Source organism: Thermobia domestica, chromosome 7, assembly GCF_964235325.1.
Source record: "Thermobia domestica chromosome 7, izTheDome1.hap1.1, whole genome shotgun sequence".
Lineage (NCBI taxonomy): Eukaryota > Metazoa > Arthropoda > Insecta > Zygentoma > Lepismatidae > Thermobia > Thermobia domestica.
The window spans coordinates 199,472,066-199,495,982 of record NC_137460.1 but is presented as its reverse complement, the minus strand read 5'-3'; the positions used below and the strand labels follow the sequence as shown (position 1 = coordinate 199,495,982).

Below are 23,917 nucleotides of genomic sequence, written 5' to 3'. Positions count from 1 at the left end.
AGGAGAAAATCTTCTTTGGTTATAGCAACATCCAGTATTAGCCCCATCAACTCCTTTGTAATTCGCATACTATCAACACATGTAGACACAAAGCGTCAAGAACATTTATAACGCAACGACTGTTGTAATCAGTGGCGTATTTAAGGAGGCGCTTCCGGGCTTAACCCCCCCCCGAAATGTTATTTACTATAAAAAAGTAAATGAAATATCTTGGAGAATTTTCACATTTCCAGGAATAAAGTTGGCAAAGCCCTCCCCCCAAAATAAAATCGTAAATACGCCACTGGTTGTATCCATAATATAAGTCGTGATATGAGTATATTTAGGAAATAGATTAAATTTTGTTTGCCAGTTATCATGGAACATTGAAAGATTTTTCAAGTGATTTGAAAATTTCTATTGTTTCATTCATTATAAACATACGGTGAATTAATATTTTACTTATAGTTAAAATTCCTACTTTATTTGTTGAAACAAAAAAAAAAAAAAAAAAAAAAAAAAGATGCATGACTCAAACAGGAATCGAACCCGGGACACTTTACACATAAGTTACAGATTTTACTCACTCTGCCACATCGTCACTTGGTAAGTTCGTGCATCGTACGATATGTGCGGCGAGTAGAAAACTTTAATACGGTTTTTCTCCGTTATTTTTGGCCATTGCGCTCTCGCAGTTTGTAATATTAACTTTATAATTGTGCATTACCACCTCGAAAAAAATGGCCCCGAAGTTCACTTACTAAACTCTGCCTTCTCCTTGTAAGATTAAGCAGGATGGGTACAGCGTATACCGCCGTATACAGTCGAAAGTAGCCCTGGCTAAATCAGATTCGGTACCCGGTACCCAAGTTATGAACTTATATATTCTGAAGTATCTCAAGAAATTATCCATGTTCTTAAACTTACAATTTTGTCAAAAACGTACTTTGACTTAATAACCTTTTGCATAAGCACCCGAGAATTATCAGCTTTGTTTCAACTTATCACTTTCCGTACTATTAATTTTTATATTAAATTCAACACTTAAGATAATTCTCATTTCATAGTAGTGAATGTTGTCATTTTAAATTTTAATAAATTAATTTATAAGTTAATTTTAGCTTTAACCGTTACTTTTTCTCACATTTTAATTCACTAACATTTTCGTAGGTTTATTTTTAAATTGTAATCCGTGTAAATTATTAATTCTTGAAAATTTATATTTATGTGTGTGTGCCTGTATATATATATATAGTTTGATTTTTTGTTGTATGGTTTTCTAATTCTTTTTGTTGATATTTTCAGGAAGTATGATGGTTTAATTAAGCAGAAATAATAATGGAAAACTCTGATAAAAATCATGATGGGATCTCCGAGTTGCAGGTTATTACTCTCACATGTTCATCTACTGACACGAAGTTTGATAATAATGATGATGATGATGATTGTGATTCTTCAACATCTGATTACATATCAACTTCGTTCTTGGTGGAAGATGTTGCAGTCATTTCCATTCAGAATCAAATATCTGACACCAGTATTAATGAATCCCATGGAGTGATTAATAGTAGATATGCAGATGACAACGGTGTAGTACTTGGTGGGGTTGAGAAAAGTTCTGCGATTGAAGTAATTGAATCTGTAGACGTAAAAGTGGAGAATGATTTGGTGTGTATTTCATCGGGAAGTGAAGAAAATGATCTAATAGACAGCGTACAAGATGATATGCAAACATCAAATGAAGTGGTGGAATATGTAGACGTAAAAGTAGAAAATGGTTTGATTTGTGTGTCAACAACACGTGAAGAAAATGGGGAGGTAGACATTGAGCAAGAGTGTATGCAAACGTCAAATGAACCGGTTGAATCAGAAAGGTTAGTTTCCTAATGAATCCATTTTCTAAGCTTACAAGGGTCATCACCCAAATGTCCGGCTCCGATTTCAATGATTTTTTTTTTTCTGATAGAGGGCATGTATGCATTATTTGTGATGACAGAAACTTTTGTCATGGTGCATGTTTTCTATTTTTTTTATAATTTTTAAGGGTTGTGATGTGGTTATTAGAGATTATTGCAGAAATCCCTTATTACCCTTTGTAAACGGAGTGTTAATGAAAGAACTACCATGTAGATACATATAAGGCCTAGGGGGAAGTCGTATGGTAGGTTTGACCTTATCGGCAGCCATCTTGAAATCCGCAGTTTTAAATTAAGGTCAAGTTTTTCTAAATGGGAATATGGTAATAAGATACATAATTTCGGGCTAAAATTTAATCAGGGAAATGAAGGTGAAGTTATTTATGAAATACGCACATTTGGGGAAAAGTTACAGGCATATTAATTGTTTATACTTACTATGTGCGTAAGTCCCTTACCTCCGCTTCTAACGCGCCTATTAATGATAATAAGTGGATAAAAGCTTCAGTAATACATATTATGCCTAGAGGCAAATGGTACGGTAGGGATAACCTTGACGGCAGCCATCTTGAAATCCACCATTTTGAATTAAAGTGAAATTTTGAAAAATTAAAACCATAGCACGTGACACCTCATTTTAATAGCAAAATTTCCCAAAAAGCCAATGGTATGCTTATTTTTTTTCTATAGTTAACCAGTATAAATTTAGGACTGTTTATAATCTGCACCAAACGTCCATTATTCGATCTTTCAAATTGGTAACACTCCTAATTTTTACCGCATGTTTTAAGATTCCAACTGGCACTTTGCAGTTGTTGCCAGGGGGCGCGATCGTCTCCCCCCCCCCCCCAGAAGAGGAAACTTTCTTATTTTGTATATATAAATAAAACCCATCCCAAAGTTTGAAGCCCTTAAAAGTAGCAGTATGACAACCCCCAGAAGTAGGTCCTGGATCCGCCCCTGGTTGTTGCCATGGCTCATGGTTTTAAAATATATTGGTGTCTTCCATTTCAACTCAGGCAAAAAAGTATAAAATTGTACCATCACCATCTCAAATATTGTTGAAACTTTTTTTTATAGCAACTAGACCCATATTTTTTTGTTTTGTCGAAAAAAATTTTCCCGCCAAGTAATGGGCCATGAAAAGACGAGGAGTACAATTTATGAATTGTAGAAGACATGGAAAATGGTCAATTTCGGAGCCTCACCATTCGGCTATGGAGACAGGTAGAGTTATAATTCTTGTTGTGGTATGTACATAAGGATATAAAGAAACTATATTTTATTATAGTTTGGTTTGCGCATGCGTATCTTTTTTGCAAATAAATTAACAGATGAATGTCAATTTATCTAAAAAGTCGAAGTTTGCGAATTTTTTTCGAGCACTTCCGGTTCGAATTTTAAAATTCTGTTTCCACGGTTGGTAAGACCTAGTTACCCGCTTTCCGAAAAAAAATTTTATCGCTTCTGTGTGCAACCGTTTTGTCGCGAAAAATTCGAGAAATTGTAAAATTTTCAAAAATTGCCATTTTTGGGCGCTATTTTCTCGAAAACACCATCTTTTTTAAATTCTGAAATTTTGTCAGATCGTTCAACTTTGCATGAACAATAAATACACCAAATACCATTCTCGACCAATGCATCATGAATTAACGGCAGCCTTTTAAAGTTAGCGAAATTCGTTAACTTTGATGTCACAGTTAGCAACACTGGGAACAATAAAAGTGCAATGATTTGATGATGTTTGTGGTTCACATTCATTAAATGAAGAATAAAAGGTTTTCTTGACTGTTTTTTTATTATTTTGATCAAAAAGGCTCTCTGAAATAGTAAAATGAGCCTCTCCGTACTCCTCTGTTTTCTTAAACCAAAATAATCTGAGGAGGTGGAAATTACGATTACGAAACACAAATTTCAAGTTCACTTACTTAAAATGGTCTTCGGAAACAAAATTTCACTGATTTTTTTTTTTTTTTTTTAACATGGACCAATCATTTGCTTTATTGGAGTCTTCTTCGCTAATAGCATGTAACCGTGCAAATGCTTTAATTGGTTTTGGTTCACTCACAACTCGTCCAGGAGTGGGTCTAGGAGGACGCTTTTCCCCCTAGAAGAAGAAACTTTCTTATTTTATATATAAATGAAAACCATCCCAGAGTTTGGAGCTCTTAAAAGTAGCTCTAAGTAGCAGTATTACAACCCCTTTCCCCCAGAAGTCCGTCCTGGATCCGCCCCTGTGTAGCACATTGTCGATAGTCACAAAACACTTATTTTCACTTCTCTTATGGTCTTCTGGAAACCTGTGCCCTGCTGAAGGTCTATGTGGAAGTATAAACAGCAATTCAACTTAACGTAATTCATGATTTATTCATAATATTTCTGCTACGCACCACTAGTTATCATACATATATGTATGTAACAAAAGTTCCTTTTTGCAGATTTCTTAAATCTACACTTTGAATTTCGATTTTGGGGGAAGCATGAAGTTAGTTCATGGTGACCCGTTACTGCCATAAAAACTTCGCCATTTTCCGAAAGCCATAGATGATTTCGTTGAATACCAGTTACCGGTCGCATACTTTCCCTTTTTTTTCTTCCGGAATTCGTCGAATTCAGTTCCAGGCAACAAAACGAGAGTAATACCCAGAGTTTGTACTTGCACTATACTCACGAATTCTTATGCGGTTTTAGTGGGGGCGCGGTGGCTCAGTGGTAGAGCGTTCACCTCCGGTGCTTGGGGTCTCTGGTTCGATCCCAGCTCGCGCCGTGTGGGCTTTATGGTGGACAAACACCGTGCTCGTGGGTTTTCTCGGGGTTATACTGTTTCTTCCCACTTTCTGCATTCATTTCATTTTTCTTCTGCGGTTTTAAAACTATCTGTTTTTGCCTAAGGTTATGCCGCGTTGCCACATTCTTTCTCCCACCCCCATACCGTCGCAGAGACCCTTGCATGGCCGGTTTCACTGCAAACCAACTCCTGTATCGGACCTGTCTGCATCTCGAACATCTGAAAGTGATTTTTAAAATGGGATGCAGCACCATCAGAAATCACTGACACGGTTTGGGAAATTGTAGACACTTATTTTCACGTATTCAAACCTTTTTCTACAAAATATATTTTCGCTTTTCTTCGAGTATTTTTAGAATCTTGTCTATGGCTATGAGTACATGAGCCGAATCGTGTGTTTTATCGTCGTTTATTACACCAAAAATGTCAGTTGTTTCATATTCCGGTGATAACTCTGAATTTCACTTTGCAGAATAACAGTCCAGTTTTCAATGAAGTCCACATGAAGTAAAATAGAATTTGTATCGTGAAATTTTATACGATTCTTTTCGGTAGCAATTAATTCTCTTTGGACTTTCTTGATGTAGTCATGAATTACAATTCTTACAGTTAAACCAGCAATGTACGATACGAAAACAGAAAGTGGCACAGTTTTTTTTAGCGAGATCATTGTTTTCCCATATGGCATACGTAACACTTTCATTTTCATCGGGATCAATAATTAGACTCCACACTTATTCCTTCTACTCCAGGACATTCACCACATTCTTGAAGAAAAAAGCTGTCATTTTCTACGAATCATACTACTAAAGGAAATACGTCACTCATGACAGTTTCAATACAGACTGCACCTTTGATTTGTAGCAACGCAGTAGGAGCTAACTCAAAATTCGCACAACACACACACACACACTTCCCTCGCAGGTTGCGGACTGACCCACTTTAGTCGAATACTATAAAATTCCGAGTGACCCATTCTTATGCTGGGATTGTTCTGTTTAAAAAGTCAGTAAATTTCTTTGGAACGCGTAAAAAAAGTTTCGATTTTTTAACTTTTTGTCCTTTTTCGATCACTGTAATGACATCGCACTTAATTGAGGCTTTGTCTGGAACATTCCAAATCATCACTCAGGTAATAGTTCAGGCTTTTTATAGATCATCAGAATTTATTGGATGATCATTTCAAGTAAACTTAAAATGTGTGTGTTTCATAATCGTAATTTCCACGTCAGATTACTTCGGTTTAAGAAAACGGAGGAGTAGGGAGAGGCTCATTTTACTATTTCAGAGAGCTTTTTTGATTAAAATAATAAAAAACAGTCAAGAAAACCTTTTATTCTTCATTTAATGAGTGTGAACCACAAACATCATCAAATCATTGCACTCTCATTGTTCCCAGTGTTGATAACTGTGACATCAAAGGTAACGAAACTTCGCTAACTTTAAAAGGCTGCAGTTAATTCATGATGCATTGGTCGAGAATGGTATTTCGTGTGTTTATTATTCATGTAAAGTTGAACCATCCGACAAAATTTCAGAATTTAAAAAACATGGTGTTTTGGAGAAAATGGCGCCCAAAAATGGCGATTTTTGAAATTTTACAATTTCTCGAATTTTTTGCGACGAAATGGTTGCACACAGAAGCGATACAATTTTTTTTCAGAAAGCGGGTAACTAGGTCTTACCAACCGTTAAAACAGAATTTTAAAATTCGAACCAGAAGTGCTCGAAAAAAATTTGCAAACTTTAACTTTTCAGATAAATTGACGTTCATTTGTTAATTTATGTACAAAAGGATACGCATACGCAAACCAAACTATAATGAAATATAGTTTATTTATATCCCTATGTACATACCACAACAAGAATTATAACTCTACCTGTCTCCATAGCCGAATGGTGAGGCTCCGAATTTGACCATTACTTGGCGGGAAAATTTTTTTCGACAAAACAAAAAAATATGGGTCTCTTAAAAACATGTCTAGTTGCTAATAGTCTTAAAAACAACTTTGTATCCATTGAGATTGTAAATTTTTCCGAGGCCCTTTAAAAATGTTCATAAATCGTATTTTAAAAAATCAAGGTTAACTAAATTTGTTAAAAATAAAATATTCCATTGATGGTAAAACAATTACAAACCTGAAATCAAGAGTGTGATTATTTCTAAAGGCCTTTAAAAAAAATCATTGTATTAGGTACAGGAGTTTTGCTGATGGTTACACTGAATATACTGGAATTTTGAAAATGAAACTCAGTAGACACCCTGGATAAGCATCAAGCGATCTTTCTGAATTTTGGAGACTTGCAATGTAATTATTTATTTCAAACCAGAATACATGAGTAGGCTATGGACCTATGTGACGTAAAGAAATACAAATAAAATTATAACAAATTGTTGTTATATGAACACAAAATTGCCAGGAAATGTAGCCTACATGTTGCGCAAACAACAAACAATAAAATATTTTTAATTATTGTACCATGAACATAATATGAAAACAGGTAACTTGTTTATAAAGAGGTATAACTTAATCGAGTTCCCGATCAAAACTGATTATAAATCTTACAAATATGAACCTTCGACAACAATCGCTAGAAAACGAATATTTTTGTCTGACTAGCCAAAAAATTGCCATAGAAAATAAATAAACAATAAAGAAATAAATATAAAACAAAACAAAAAAAGACCATTAATTTACACAACAATCATATTTCGTTTTCCTTTTTGACATGAATTTTCATTTGATTTCTCGTGTCATCTACTATCCATAACAAGCTGCTTCTTCGGTTTACGTGAATGCAAAGTTGGAGTTGTTTCATTGTGCGATGATTCATGTCAGTAAACGAGTTTTTGAAAGGCAGGTATAGGAAATAAATAATTACATTGCAAGTCTTCAAAATTCAGAAAAATTGCTGGATGCTTATTTCAACACAATTCATGAACTGACAAATCGCAACTCTTAAAAAATGTAATAAATTTAGAAAACATGTGCCATGGCAGCAATTGCAAATTGCCACTTGGAATCTTAAACATGCGATGAAGATTAGGTGTTGCCATTTTGAAAGATCGAACAATGGACGTTTAGTGCAGATTAGAAACATTTCTAAATTCATACTGGTTAACCGTAAAACAAAAATAAGCATACCATTGGTTTTTGGGAAAATTTGCTATTAAAGTTTGTGTCAAATGGTACGGTTTTCATTTTCAAAACTTCACTTTAATTCAAAATGGCGGATTTCAAGATGGCTGCCGTCAAGGTTACCTTTACCGCACCACTTGCCTCTAAGCATAATATGCATTACCGAAGCTTTTATCCACTTATTATCATTAATAGGGGAGTTAGAAGCGGAAGTAAGGGACTTGGCACATAGTAAGTATAAACAATTAATATGCCTGTAACTTTTCCCCAAATGTGCGTATCTTAAAACTAACTTCACCTTTATTTTCCTGATTAAATTCTAGCCCGAAATTATGTATCATAATTACCCTATTCCAATTTTAAAAAAAACTTGACCTTAATTTAAAACTGTGGATTTCAAGATGGCTGCCGACAAGGTCATACCTACCATACGACTTTCCCCTAGGCTTAATATGTATCTGCATGGTAGTTCTTTCATTAACACTCCGTTTACAGAGGGTAGTAAGGGACTTCTGCAATAATCTCTAATAACCACATCACAACTCTTCAAAATTATATATATATATATATATATATATATATATATATATATATATATATAAAATAGAAAATAGAAAATATGCACCATGGCAAAAATATTTGTCATCAGAAATAATGCATACATGTCCTCTGTCAGAAAAAAAAATCATTGATATCGGAGCTGGACATTTGGGTGATGTCCCTTGTTAGTATTCAAATTTACAAATGTTATGAACATTTTTAAACATGTATTTTATAACGTTACATGTCAAACTTAGTCAATTCAAAATGCTTTCTGAAATTCAGTGTGTTTGAGGGATTTAAAATAAAAATATGGGAAATAATAATAATAAATAATAACCTAATTGCATGGGTCGAACAAAATCAGACAGTCGTAAACAAAGTAATCTCTATCAGGTTAGAGATACCAGTACCTGATAGCTACCCTAACAGCTTTGGATATGATACACAAAAGAGTGAAAAAGTACTTGATTGAACAGAGACTTGAACTAGGGATTTTCGGCGTTCCTTGCTAGTGCGTTAATCACTACGCTGCTCAGTCTGTTCCTTGAGCAGCCATATACACACTTGCTGGTGTAGAAGTTCATAAGGACAGTTTGTGTGAAATGTGCAATCTGCACACTATTATTTATCGGTCTTGGATTGTCTGTTGTGTGAAGGAAGAAATGAGTTATTTCCAATTATTCGTTTCAGACATCATTATGGGAATAAAACTAAAGACTGTCTCATGGATTAAAATCCACAGTAGATCGATTACTGTCTAAATTTTACATTCATACACACACACACACACACACATATATACATACACACACAATATATATATATATATATATATATATATATATATATATATAGAGAGAGAGAGAGAGAGAGAGAGAGAGAAACAGTAAGGACAACAAAGTTTGTTCTTTGATAAAATCTTGTTAGAGGGAAAAATGAATTGACACTGACTAAATTTTCAGATTGCCTATATATTTTTCTTTCCTTCACAATGAGAGAAGAGAGATCTTTCATTGACAGTGCCATATTGACAAGGCAGCAGGAAGACCTCCGAGTTTCCAGCTTTTTTTTTTTTTTCTTTTCTCACACCTTAGAACATTCTCTTTCATACTCGAGTGGCATAGGGTAAACTAGAGGCTGCTTATTCTTCATCTGTGCAAGAAATGAACCGATTTGTGCAACCACTTCTCCTCTCAAAAACAAACGCACAGGCTACTGTGCATGCTAAACAGTGGTCATCAGTATAGGGTTACTTACACGGGAGGGTCCTACAAGTTGTCGCTAAAATCTGACTGCCACATAGCACATCTGATAGAGCAACATGAGAAATGAAAATGAGCAAAGTTTAAGGTGCTATGGACCAAAAGGATAGGAGCTACGGGGCTTCAAAATTTGAATATACAAAAAATTATATCATGGAATTAAGTACTTTAAAGTAAATATCTTGAAACTCGTTCAAGCAATCAAAACAAAAGTTGCATAATATAATGAGAACAAAATGCATTATCGGAATCCAGTGTTGCCAGAGGTGAAGCAGTGTTGAGAACTCAGCATAAAAACATTTTGTTTGAAATAGCACCATATACAAGTGTGCACAGATTTAAAATCCATTATTATCACTAAACGTAACAGTGAAGTGTAGTGGTACAGTGTTGCACACTATTGGAGCTACATGTACTGAAAATGTACAACAGAGAAGTCTTATATGTGGCAACAAAGTGTAATAAAGTATTGCACTAGAAACAAGTGTGGATTTTGCATTATACTTTGTAGCCCCGATTAATAAGCAGACAACTCGCGGAAACAAAATGATACACGCGAGGAAAGAAACACGTGTTTTCTAATTCTGTAAACTGGCTCTCGGTTGTCTTATCAACATTTGGAAGAGTACTTTCTTGGTTTCTGTCTTTCGTGTTAAGTGACTTTTTTTTTTTTTTAATTCTTCTCCTACATACCATATGATTACGTTTGTACTCTGTAATATTACCATATTTACATTGGAAATATAATTATTTTAATACTGCCTAATTTCGTTTTTAGTTGGCCAGGATAACCGTGTGGTCTAAAAGGCTAGACAACCGACATATTAGGCATCGCGGGTTCCAATCCCGCCTCGGACATGTTTTTGTTGTACTTTTCACGTTACATTTCATTGTAATCTTTCTCTTTCATAGTGATTCGGATCCCACCTTACACTCCCACATAGATTCGGAGCTGACAGAGGACGTAAAAATGGCATCACTCAATTTCGTTTTTCAAATGCATCAGTATTTTGTGACACTGCTGACATTTTGCTGTTATTCTGTCTATGTTATGCATTTGAACTAAATTCATAGTATGAGACCCAGATTCCTTTATTACTATCTATTGCCACATATCAGACTTCTCCATTGTACATTTTCAGCACACGTAGCTCCAGTTGTGTGCAACACTGTACCACTACTGGGGGCGCGGTGGATCAGTGGTAGAGCGTTCACCTCCGGTGCTTGGGGTCCCTGGTTCGATCCCAGCTCGCGCCGTGTGGACTTTGTGGTGGACAAACAGCGTGCTCGTGGGTTTTCTCGGGGTTCTCGCGTTTCCTCCCACTGTCTTCATTCCACCATTTCATGCATTTCTCATCATCACCGTCTCCTTTAACCTAACCGGCATAACCGTGGGACGTAAAACTCAAAGATTTCATTTCACTTCATTACTGTACCACTACACTGTTTCGTTTAGTGATAATAGTGCATTTTAAATCTGTGCACACTTGTATATGGTGCTATTTCAAACAAAATATTTTTATGCTGAGTTCGCAATACTGCTTCACCTATGGCAACACTGTTTGTGGTTTCCGATAGGGCATTTTGTTCTTATTATATTATACAACTTTTGTTTTGATTGCTTTAACGGTTTTCAAGATATTTACTTTAAACGTACATAATTCCATGATACAATTTTCTGGATTTTCAAATTTTGAAGCCCCGTAGCTCCTATCCTTCTGGTCCATAGCACCTTAAATTTTGCTCATTTTCATTTCTCATGTTGCTCTATCAGATGTGCTATGTGGCAGTCAGATTTTAGCGACAACTTGTGGGACCCTCCCGTGTTAGATAGATGGAAGTATCGAGAAAGTAAATTCCTACGAAAGTCGCAGACGAGTGACACTTTATTGTCTGCCCCTCCTTTACGAGTGAAAAGAAAGAAAGGAAGGAAGATAAATTTCTAACATAAATATTTTTCCATCTTCCCACTTGCGTACGACAGTACTGTCATCTATTTTCGTAAGTTTCATAACTGAAAACTATGCCGTCTGCGACTGAAAAATTTTATTCCTTTCCCACGACTCTTTTCAATGGCTTTAAACTAAGCTTAAAAGATCTTTCCTTCCCGAAATCCTTATTTTTTTTTTCTTTCTTGATCCCAAGTCGAAAATTGGTGCTATAACGTCTTGAAAATCAGAAATATACCTAGAATGGAAGGTTAATCATAAAACTTCTGCACTGCGATTCGAGATTTTGGCAGTAGTAAAGCCCGAATAGCCTCAGATCTATTTGAGCCCATTCTAATTTCATTTCTCTCTACAATAAAACCTATGTATCATCCTTTCGAAAAAGAATGGTTTGTTAGATAAAATCGTCAAACCCTTTTCTCTTAATTGTATCATAATTTCTAATACTTTCATATGCTTATTTCTTTTATTTTTATAGGCTGTTGAAATGTTATCCAATATAAACCCTGATTTTCAGGATTCTCCAACACCTCTTTTATATATATGGATAAAACATATAATCCAGCCTTAATTTCTGCCGAAACTTTCACATGTTAGAAGGAGTCAGTGGAAGTCACGATTGTGGTGGGATCTTCACTTTCCTTGTGCTAAAGAAATTGAAAATATACTTTCTTCAGATCCAGAGACGGCATGTAATTAATAAACGGCCAAATCACGTACACACTCTTCCATTACAAAGGTGGGATATATATATATATATAATCGGACGAAAAATTGTTTAACATAACGTAATTAGCCACTAATCGATAGAAGCTGTCTCTGTTCTCTACAATGAAGCCTGTACTTCCGTAATTCAGTGGACAGTCTGTTTCAAAACTTCTTGTGCAACTAACTTTCTGATGAACTCTCGTAAGTGACCATAGGAATTGGAAAAGGCTTATCTTTGAAAGTCATTGTTCTCGTAAATACATTTATAATCTTCCTAACACCCAACAGTGTTATTGATGACATCAGAGTGTTCTTACTACAAGTTCCTAGCAAATTCCTCAGTGTCAGTATTAGACCAATCATCAATCTTCCACTTCTGAAGCTTTCCTAAGTGTACTATATTCATTGCTATCACCATTCATTTCTTGTATATCATTCTCAATTTCACCCGAAGCGTTAGAAATCTTCACGATATCTGAACTTGATCCAAGTCCAAATTGTTTTAATTTATTAATCCCTTGCGTAAACTCTTCTTCTAATAAATCGGACCAAGAATCCTGAGTATTGAAAGCGGGTGCACCAATCCTGAGCCCTTCTTCAATTCCTTCGAAGCATCACTTCCTCCACTAGTTTGGAAATCGGTTCTTCACTGTGAGTATCATTGTTTCATGTATGACCCGAAACATCTGCTCCACACTCATTATCGATAGTTGTCCAGTGTTTCTCTTCATTAATTTGAACTCTGACATTGTTAATACTTTATTAGATTCAAATTCTGATTCACTAATATACGCCGACCACTTTCGCCACTAACATCCGAAGCGCACTGTAGTGAATCAACATTAGACGAAATTTGCGTAGTCTTTAGTTCAGAAGCATTCAGTCTCATGTGATAAACGAAAGATATTTCTTTCGCAGCATCATCCGTTTAAGTCATCGGCCTTCCTCTCGACGCTCCTCTTTAGAAACCATAAACAGTTTTCCAATATAGATTAATTTGGTTACTGAACACTAATTTATTTTCGATAATGGTTTTATACTTGATTTAAATATACTCCAAGTCCAGTTAATCCTTGTAATAGGTAACTGTTAACAGGTATAATAGATAACAGTATTCCGTTTTAAAGGCTTGTCATATGTTGATAAATAACATCCTCGCATACCAGTTCTAGAAATCTTTCGTCTAGAAGATTGATTACTTCTACTACCCAACACACTTGCAACTGTTAGTTGACCAATCCCAACTATCACAAGTAACGCCGGCGTATCCTCAATGTATACAGGAGTAGATCTAGATTACAAAGTTCTACTTCACATTTTGACCCCATTCCTTGCAACCAAGTGCGGAACCTGAAACATCAAGAGCACTGCTGAATACAATTACAATGAACATTTTTTTAAACATTTTGTTGTGTTTCATCAAAGTTACATAATTCATATTGTGAATTTTTATAGCAATCACGTTTTTTATTTAAGTAGTTTAGGATCTACATGCCCTTTAATATCTCTATCAATTCTTAAGTTCTGACTACCATCTGGGCTTACACCAACTTGCGACTTCCTTACTACGTTCTCAACCTGATTCACTATTCTCTGATTACACATTAGTCGTAAGTGCCTATTTGTTGTATTAGGAAAATTCCAAAAATTTACGCTTTGATTTCTTGTAACTATCTCTCAACTATAACTTTTATTTCAGCAATACAATTAGGAACTATATTATCAAAGCATTTATATTTGTACACAAGGTTCATGCTGTGCAAAATACTTGTAATTACATCTTGACCAGACTGTCCTAAATTATGGACTAGAGCATAAATATCATCAATGAAGTCTACAGTGCTTTTACTTACTCATTGGCCTGTAAACCTTATTTACAATTAAATAGCCACATGCTGTTGAAGTGATAAACCTTTCTTCAATACTTTTTTTAATATCTGCTCAAGACTTAACCCGAAGACACAAATTCTAGTAATTCTGAATTCAAACTACAAGTTTTAGACAAAACAATATAAAGTACCATCCTCTCGGGAAATTGATAATTAATCATTATTCCGTTAACTGGCAATACAATCTCAAACACACACAAGTTATTGTTTCTATCAACTTTTCGTAATTTCCTTATCTTCTAACTCAACACCTACCCTTCAACTATAAATTTATCAATATATATCCATACATGGATAAGCACCAGTTCGTATATCTTTATTCATACTACTACATATACGCAAATTCTTACGGCTATCAGTTCCTCCTATGGCATTACCACTAAGTTGTTTTCGGTCTGAAATTATTTCTTCCCCTCGTATGTTTTGAATTTTGACTTACGTTCTCATTAAAATATCTCATAGATCCCAGATTAGCATTTTAAAGCGACGGAACAGAATATTCTTTCCATTGAACATTTCAATCATTCCTTTCATTTACTTGGGCGTTATGTTTCAGTGAATCATTAACTACCTTAGCAAAACCGAAACCAAGTATCTCCAATTTACAAAACCGAATTTCCAACAATTCACAGCCTAAATCACATTTTTGTTAATCTTTAGAAAGCGTTTTTTGTCTTTGGGGTACTCAATCTGTTCGCAGGAGAACTAAGATTATGATTTGGAAATCCAAAAGGGAACATATTCAGTATGTATGTTCCTAACATCAATTCCACTAGAGCTATCTGTATACGTAACTTGCTTCAACTTTGTTTCACAGTTATCCACTGATTTAACTTTTGTCCAACACTGTACATCTAATTCCGGCCTGTCAGAATTTAAAGGCCCTCTCCTTTTACAACGCAACTCAATAAAGTTTGGATTTTTTTATTAAAATTCTTCTAGAATATTTTGAAGGGAAGGCAGTGAAGCTACATTAACGCCGAAGCATTTCTGCATCGAGCTCCCCATACTACCGAACTATGGAAAATTACCTTTACTATTGGGAAGACCTGGCATTTCAAGCAATGTTTCCATTTTGGGAAAGCCCTGTAAGTTACTTGAAAGGTCTGCTTTGGGACTACTCTGTGTTTCATCTGAGGGAACAACATCCTTACTTTCTCCGTCCGACGTTCGTGTATCTTGAGAACTATAAAAAATTCCAAATGGTAATGTGACCAAAACCTGTAGCAACCAAAACATCACGTAAATCATATCTACTGACATCACCTAGACTCTTATTAGTCACTACTTCATAGGCAACACCTTCAGAAAATGTGTTGGGATTGACAGATTGTTTGTAGCGTGACACGTTTTCAAAATACGAGGGTAAGTAAAAAAATATCCGCATTCTGACAGAACTCCTCTTACATTGTTCATTCTTCCCTCTGTGCTCGTTTATTTTGTTGTTATGCTGTTGCGTTTATGATATGAAAGTTTGATCCTAATTCCTCCATTTGTCTTCCTTTTATTGCAGATAGATCATGGCCACTCCATTAGAAGTTTGCACTGAAGAGGAATAATGAGCAGTGATCCGGTTTTTGTGGTCGTAAGAAATATCAGGAACCATGACTAATTTCCAGACGATGTTCCACTTCATCAATAGTCACTCGTCTATCTAACAAAACCACGTCATCATGTGTGCTCAATATTGCCATCATTTGTGAGCGTAGATGGTCGCTCGGATCCTTCCTCATGTGTGACACTTGTGTGACCCTTTTTGAATTTTTCAGTCCATTCGTAGACACTCCTACGGCGGCAAGATACTATCCTCATATTGTGCCGAAAGTCTTTGATGGATTGCGGCCTTCCGACCACAAAAACCGGATCACTGCTCGTTGTTCCTCTTGGTGCAAACTTCTAATGGAGTGGCCATGATCTATCTGCAACAAAAGGAAGACAAATGGAGGAAGTATAATACGAGGGCTATCCAGAAAGTAGATTACGTTTTCGTCTGTGTCCGCTAGGGGCGGGGCTAGCGCGGCCATCTTGGGGTCAGAGCGTTGCGCAGCTCAGTCGGCATCTAGCCGTGCTAGTGAGAGGTTCGTGCTGTGCTCCGTTAAGATACTGTGACGGTTTGAAATATCTGCGTTAATTGAAAATCCCGCGAGCTGCGAGGTGCGTGCAGTAATAAGGTTTCTGACAGCAAAAAACTGTAAACCGATAGAAATCTATCGGCAGCTGTGTGAAGTGTATGGGGACAACATTATCACTGAAGGTGGAGTGCGACAGTGGGTCATAAGATTTAAAAATGGCCGAACCAATGTTCACGACGAAGATCGAAGTGGGAGACCCAGCAAAGTGACTGCCGAACTTGTCGAAAAAGTCGATGTTAAAGTCCGTGAAAATCGAAAGTTCACAATAACGACCTGGCACCGAGCGACTTCCACCTATTCCCAGCAATGAAGAAGTGGTTGGTTATGCAGCGTTTTGATGACGACGAACAGCTGCAAGAAGAGGTAACGAAGTGGTTGAAGTCGCAGGCGGCCGAATTTTTCGACGAAGGAATTTCCAAGCTCGTACATCGCTACGATAAATGCCTTAATTTGAATGGTGACTATGTCGAAAAGTAGTATTTGTGTGTGGCTTTCATCTGTATATAATAAAATTTGTTTCCTATACTTTGTTGATTTTTTATTCCAAAACGTAATCTACTTTCTGGATAGCCCTCGTAATACTTTCATAGCATGACTACAACAGCATAACAATAAAATAAAAGAGGACAGAGGTCAGTATAAACAATGCAAGAAGAATTATGTCAAAATTGCGGTAATATTTGACTTATCCTCGTATAATAAACAATTACACACAATGCAAAATATTTTAAAGTAATGAATATAAATATCAATAAACTACAAATCTAATATCAATTACTAGATTACTACTACAGGAGTATCCAAACACCAACTCACATTCACTCATCAACAAATTCAGGAAAACAGTTATAACAGATAAATCTTTATTTAGAACACTGAAATAATTCAATAGATTCAGCTCTCCTTTGAGAACCAACTCTTGCAATAAGTATTTTAGGTTCAGTTTAACAAGTTTCTTGAAAATTCAAATAATACTTATTAAATACCCTGTACAGAAGTCAATGGCAATAGGGTAACCCAGAATTCAGTTATTTCTAAAAAATACCAAAACATGATTATTACTGCTTACTTAATTTAAACCAAAACTGGTTCAGCAAAATTCTGAAAAATTCCTAACGTTAAAAACTATAAGCATAAACTCACAGTTAATTCCTTTATCATGAATTAAGTTTATTCTCATACCATATAGGTCATTAGTCATCCACAATTCGCTCCGCAACCCCTTGCTTCGCGCAACTATGAATGAAGTAATAATGCTGGAAAAATAATGTCTATTTTTGCATCGCCAGTACTCGCGACAGAGGACACTCGAGTTCCAGAGAAGCTTGCAAGTTTTTAAAAAAAGAAAAAAAAAAGTCACAGCATATATTTTTGCCATGGGTAACTTGTGGACGGGTCTTCTCTTCCTCGAATGCTCCAAACTGCATTTTTACTATAAATTCAAAACAGTAAACCTAAATGAACAAAACGGTGAATTAAAACACAAGAAATGATGATGATAAGAATGTTAATTGAGCACTTTGTTTTACGTTTTAAACAAAATTATTATTGAAAATCTAAGCTCATACTTGAAATTCCAGATAACAAACAGGAATACGCCCGCCAAAATACGTAACAGTCGTGTATAACTACCTGAAATACCAGAAAAATTCAGTGAAATAACCATACTATGTACCGAAGCTGAGAGAGACGATGATAATGAACGAAATGGGGGAATGAAGAATGTGGAAAAAATGGGAGAACCCCGTGAAAATTTGCGTACACAGTATTTCTCCACGCGCCAGAAGTGAGCTTTACCTTAAATTGTATTGTTCATAGTATCGAATGTTTCATTTTTGCCACGGGAAAATACGAAAGGTAATCCGTGAAAATTTTGTGAAACTAAATTTTTTTTACTCCTTTTCATTTCAAACCACCTCTTTGTCTTTAACTCTGTTTTTTTTTTTTTTTCCTAGTTTTTACTACAACCATTTTCAATTTATGCTACTTGCCTTCGTGTTTTCTCCTGTGATCCTCGCTATGTATCAGCTCGATCCTTTTTCATGTTCCTAATAAAATTATTTTTAGTCTCTTCATCTGCGTCATTGGTGATGTCTGATGAAGGTATTGCCGAAAAAACTGAAACAGAGATTACTAATAAGAAATGTTTGCTTTATTCAGATTGTATCTCTAAATATTTTCTTGTTAATTTTAAGTTACAAATTTAAGAGCTGAAAGTAGATGTTTCCCTTAATTAAAATACAGACGCAACAAGATTATTAATGATTTGTGAGAGAAGTACTTCTCACAAATCTAACAGCACAGATTCTCAATTGATCTTCGCACACTACTAGCGACGATAAGGGGTCACGTAGGTCCCTAAGTATTCTATTTTTTAAGAAAAAATATGAGCAATTACATAGAATGTTCCCAAGGGAAGATTCTTTTATAAATCTGAATAATATGATTACATTTTTCATTAACGATACAAATGTTGCAAAATAACACTTGCTAACTATCTTAATGTATCAAGTACAAAATTTACGTAATATTCACCTCCTTGCTAGAAAAAGGACTTTGCTAAATAGCTAGCAATTGTTTTATAGATTGATTCTTTTATCTCTCTTTTATGGAGATGTTTACTTTTGTTGTACGCTACATAGATATTTCATTCTGATTAATAAATTACAAATTATTAATTTTAGTATGATGAGTTTTTACTTTCGTAGCTATTGTTTCAAAAGCGAGAAAGGAATACATTTAGTGGAATACAGCACTCCAGTTGTTGTTGTTCTGTTCTCGACTGACAGCTCAAAAAGTGTAAGGCATTAAACAATGCTACCGCAAGATCAATCTCTTGACAGTTCAAACACGTACGTTTGTCTTTTTATTGTCATTTTTCAGCTCGTTTGGCCTCCTAGAGCCGAACTGTGCAGCGTGAACCTTACAAATGAAATTAACTTGTACTTATAGCTCTAGAGGATAACATGCCAAACACTGTAAATCTACTGGCGCATATTTTCATATCCAATCAATTAACGGAATGAGCATATAAGCTGCTTGAAATTTTACCCAATAGAAATAAAATGTAATAATTTCAGTTTTGACTCAGTGAAGAGCCTCGAATACTCCGTTGCCGTTAATCTGTTCCTAAGCTAAAAATATGAACATTAATATGCGAGGATAAGTCAATAAGTAAGTGCAATATTTTTCTGTGTCTTTTCAGGTTTGCTCTACGGCATTGTGTGCTCACCAGGTGCTAAGTGTCATCGTCGACTTCGCCTGTGGTAGGTTGCAGCGCTATCATATCACTCCGTTTTTCGCTGTTGCGAAGTAAAGATGATCGCGCCACTCTCTGTGTGCAAAAGAACTTAGTTCTGTCATCCGATTTTTTGTGCTCTGAAGGTGCACCCGGAGTGAAAATTCGTAGAATTTCAGCACAATACGGGGACAGATGTTGCTACAGCGGAACGTTTACCAGTAGATTGAATAGTTCAAAAGTGGTCGAAAGAGCGTGAAGGACGAGAAAAGAGCAGGGCGTCCAGCTACAGCAAGAATTGAGGATATTACGGAACGAGTCCGTGCCTTGATTCTGAATAACAGACAAGTGACTGTTAATGAAGTGGCAACCTATATGGAGATTAATCATGATTCTGTATATGACATCATGTATAATACGCTCAACTTTTACAAAATCTATGCGAGATGGGTTGCGAAAAAACTCGATGAAGACCACAAGCAAAACCATGTGAGAATCTGTCAGCACCTGCTGGGCCATTTGCTAACGAAGGTGAAGCATTTCTCAAGCGAATCATCACTGGAGATAAAGTGTGGATTCATCACTTTGAACAAGAGAGCAAACGCTAGTGCATGGAATGGAAGCGCCTCGGATATCCCGTCAAAAAGAAATTCCAGAGTCAACCTTTTGCAGCGAAAATGATGCTCGGACTCACAAGGGCCAATCCTGGAACATTACCTGGAAAAGGGGTCAACAATAAACAGTGAAAGGTACGGTGATATGTTGGTAAGCAAGTTAACGACTGCAATTTGTAATAAATGCGGGGGTCGATTGTCGGAAGGCGTTCTTGTGTTGCGTGTGAGATGCGCGTTCACATACTGCCGCCCACACCGTTCATACTTTTCAGATACTGCGTTTCGAGGTGTTGGAGCATCCTGCATACAGTCCGATCTCGCTCCGTCAGATTACTATCTGTTTTGTCCACTCTAAGATACTCTCAGATGCTGTCTATTGAGCTCTCTGATCAACAGGTGAAGAAAGCGGTGCATTCGTGGCTTGCTGCACTACCAGAAACTTTTTTTTTTCAAAGGATATCGGAAAGCTTGTGCAACGATGTGTCAGGTAGATTGAAAAGCAGGGTAGCTATATTGGCTAATGATATGAATAAAAACATTGTACTTTTGTGGTAATAAATTATAAAGAAAATAATATTGCAGATACTTATTGACTTATGCTCCTATTTATGAAAATAAGTAGTAAAATTTCAGCAAAAGATATCTGATTCCCTAATTTTTATTTACACTTTCCAGTGGTGCATCAAACGTAACTCCAGAGTGTGAAAGACGATATACACTTACGATATATACTTACTATATATACCTCATATTTTTAATTTCAGAATTCATATAAAATTTAACTTTAGAATACTTGCTTCTGAAACATACATTTTGTCCTTTCTTTCAGATCTTCGTCTCTTCCGAATCAGATGCAGCTCTCCACAAATCTTAATTTCGAAAATAATTTGAGAAGAACGGGAGAGCCTATGTCTGAAAACGGATACAAAATGTACTCCAATAGCAAAAAGTGTAATGAATTAAGTTTTGGACTACCAGATGAAAATAAGACAGAATTTATGTGTATTCCTTGTAACAAATATTTTAAGACTGCTAAAAATTTAAAACTCCATGATAGAATTTTTCATAAAAGAGAACAAATATTTAAGTGTGACCATTGTTGCAAAGAATTCTTCTTTAAAAATCTGTTAGACGCTCACATTCGTAGTAGTCACACTGGTGAGAAAATAAAGTGTTCACATTGTGATAGGACGTATAATGAGAACTCCTCTCTGAGATTTCATTTAAAAAGTGTTTTTGGGGATAAAAGGCATAAGTGTCCACATTGCTCTAAATCGTTTGTTATAAGGTCTAAGTTGTTGAGGCATTTGGCTTCAGTGACAGGCAAATCAAGATCAAGGTTTGCCTGCAATTACTGTGGAAAATGTTTTGCTAGTAAAACATCTTTAGAATATCATATTAAACGACATAATGGCGATACACCATTCGAATGCAATTCTTGCGAGAAAAGGTATTCAAATCCAGCGTGTCTAGTTAGACACATGAAAAAACGTCACAAGAAATATGAATGTGTTCAGTGTGGTCAGAAAATTGAGAATAAAATTGAATATAAGAAACATCTAGGATCTCATATGAGTAATCCATGGTTGGTTTGTGATTATTGTGGCATGACTTTCATCAATAGTGATTTATATGAAGAACATGTGTCCCAACACAGAAACAAGCGGTATGTATGTAATCTTTGTTGCAGGTCATTTATTCATTCAAGTAGCATTAAGAAACATTGGAGAAAAAAACATCCCGGTCGGATGATGCCAAATCTTGATACAGAAATTTGTGAATACTGTGGAAAGACTTTTGCAGATTCGGTTTGTTTCCAGGGACATCTTGCTTCTCATAATGAAGGAAAATCGTATGAGTGTTCTCTGTGTGGACGTTCGTATGAGCTTAGGAAAAACCTAGTTAGACATATAAAGGAGTCGCATAAGGAAACCAATGATACAAATTGTATTCTTCTGTCATGTAAACATTGCGGAGAAAAATTCACGGATAAAACCGAATTACGGAAACATATTCATACTCATCGAGAAAAACAAAGTTTTATATGCCATATATGCGGTATGGTTTTTACTTTAAACGGACGTTTACAGGTACACATGAAGAGAGTTCACGAGAATGGATCATCTAGTATAAAGGATAAAATAGTGACCCAAAGTGAAAAGATAGTAGCGGAGAAATCGACAGATAAAATTGAATTACGGCAACATGTAGCTTCTTACAAAGAAGGCTCTCATGTTTGTTCTGTGTGTGGACGTTCATATGCGTTTAGTGGGGGCTTATTAAGACATTGGAAGAAGTCACATATCCCTGTGTCTTGTAAACATTGCGGAGAAAAATTTACAAATAAAACTGAATTACGGCAACATGTCCATACTCAACGATGTCACATATGCAATATTTGTTACGAAGATTTACAGACACACATGAAGGAAGTTCACGTGGCCCAAAGTGAAAGGATAATAGCGGAGAAATCCACAAATAAAATTGAATTACAGCAACATTTAGCTACTCACAAAAATGGTTCTAATGTTTGTGATCTGTGTGGAAGTTCATATGCGTTTAGGGGTGGTTTATTAAGACACTGGAAAAAGTCGCATGGCCTTATATCATGTAAATATTGCATAGAGAAATTCACAAATAGAACTGAATTGGAGCAACATGTTCGTAATCATCCACAGAAACGTACTTACGTATGTACAATATGCGGGAGACATTATATTCAAAATAAGTGTTTACAGAAACACATGAAGAAAGCGCACCACAATGAATAAAGGAAAACAAATAATAGCAAGAAAACGTGAAGAGAAAATAGCGGAACTGATGTGCATGACAAAAACAAAAACAAAAAATAACAATAAAGCGTTATTCTTGTAAGTGTAGAAATTACTATAATAAAATAGAGCTATTGCTCCGTACACAAAAGGAACGCATAATGTTTTGCTGCTTAAGTTTTAAACTAATTCTCAAAAATTTTGTTACAATCGAATAATTAGAAGAAATGTAAATTTATATTTTCGGTTATTCCACAACACTTCGTTTCTATATATGTGAATAATTTATTAAATTTTATAATTTATTAAATTTTATACTTGAGTTATTGAATTTATTCTATCGATTTTAGTACAAATCCTTTTATAACCATGATTTCCTTTGTTATTTCTTACTGATCATTCATATCGAGATATTCTTTGTCACTTTCATTACACAAGACTTTTATTCCTTCTAAATTTGTCGGATGAACGACCATAGCCTTTTGTGCTGCAGTATATGTAATATTCGTCTGATTCACTTTCACTAACGTTTGAAGCAACCATTGCTTCGTTTTGACTATTGAGAGATGGTGTGAATTTTACCGAACAATGGTTCTCATTCATTTTGAGGGAATTTTAAGGAGTGAAGGAAATTTACTTTCGATAATCCTAACTTAACCCACAAAGGTTAGTTTTAATTCTAAACAAGTGTTCTCGGGCTATAAGCCAACTGGAATTATTGGCTTCCGACGTTTCGAATGCAGACATTGTATTTATATTCAGCGATTATTATGAAGAGACCAAAGATTTATATGGGCATATATGTGTAGCAGCTGTGTAGTGGCGTGGCTATGATGGGAGGCCTATGATTTGCTAAGGAAAACGCTGGTTTGCAATTGGATGTTATTGTCGAAAAGAGCCTTTGTTGAACACCTGTTTCTTACTTCGACTAGATAAGACTAAGTTGAAACCCATTGTCTTATTGAGATTTTTGCTTTCAGGTGAGAAT

The 23,917-nt window shown here is 35.6% G+C and overlaps 1 protein-coding gene across 1 annotated transcript in view; it reads left to right on the top strand.

Annotated features, from left to right (window-relative positions):
• LOC145690637 (uncharacterized) overlaps positions 1 to 23,261 on the top strand; it is a 30,693-nt gene extending 7,432 nt beyond the window's left edge. Inside the window, exons 2-3 of the mRNA XM_081765720.1 lie at positions 1,285 to 1,853; positions 20,988 to 23,261. Coding sequence (XP_081621846.1) covers positions 1,318 to 1,853; positions 20,988 to 22,929 — 2,478 coding nt within the window. The 5' untranslated portion in view covers positions 1,285 to 1,317 and the 3' untranslated portion in view covers positions 22,930 to 23,261. The remainder of the gene's footprint in view (positions 1 to 1,284; positions 1,854 to 20,987) is intronic.
• Positions 23,262 to 23,917: the final 656 nt, after the last annotated feature.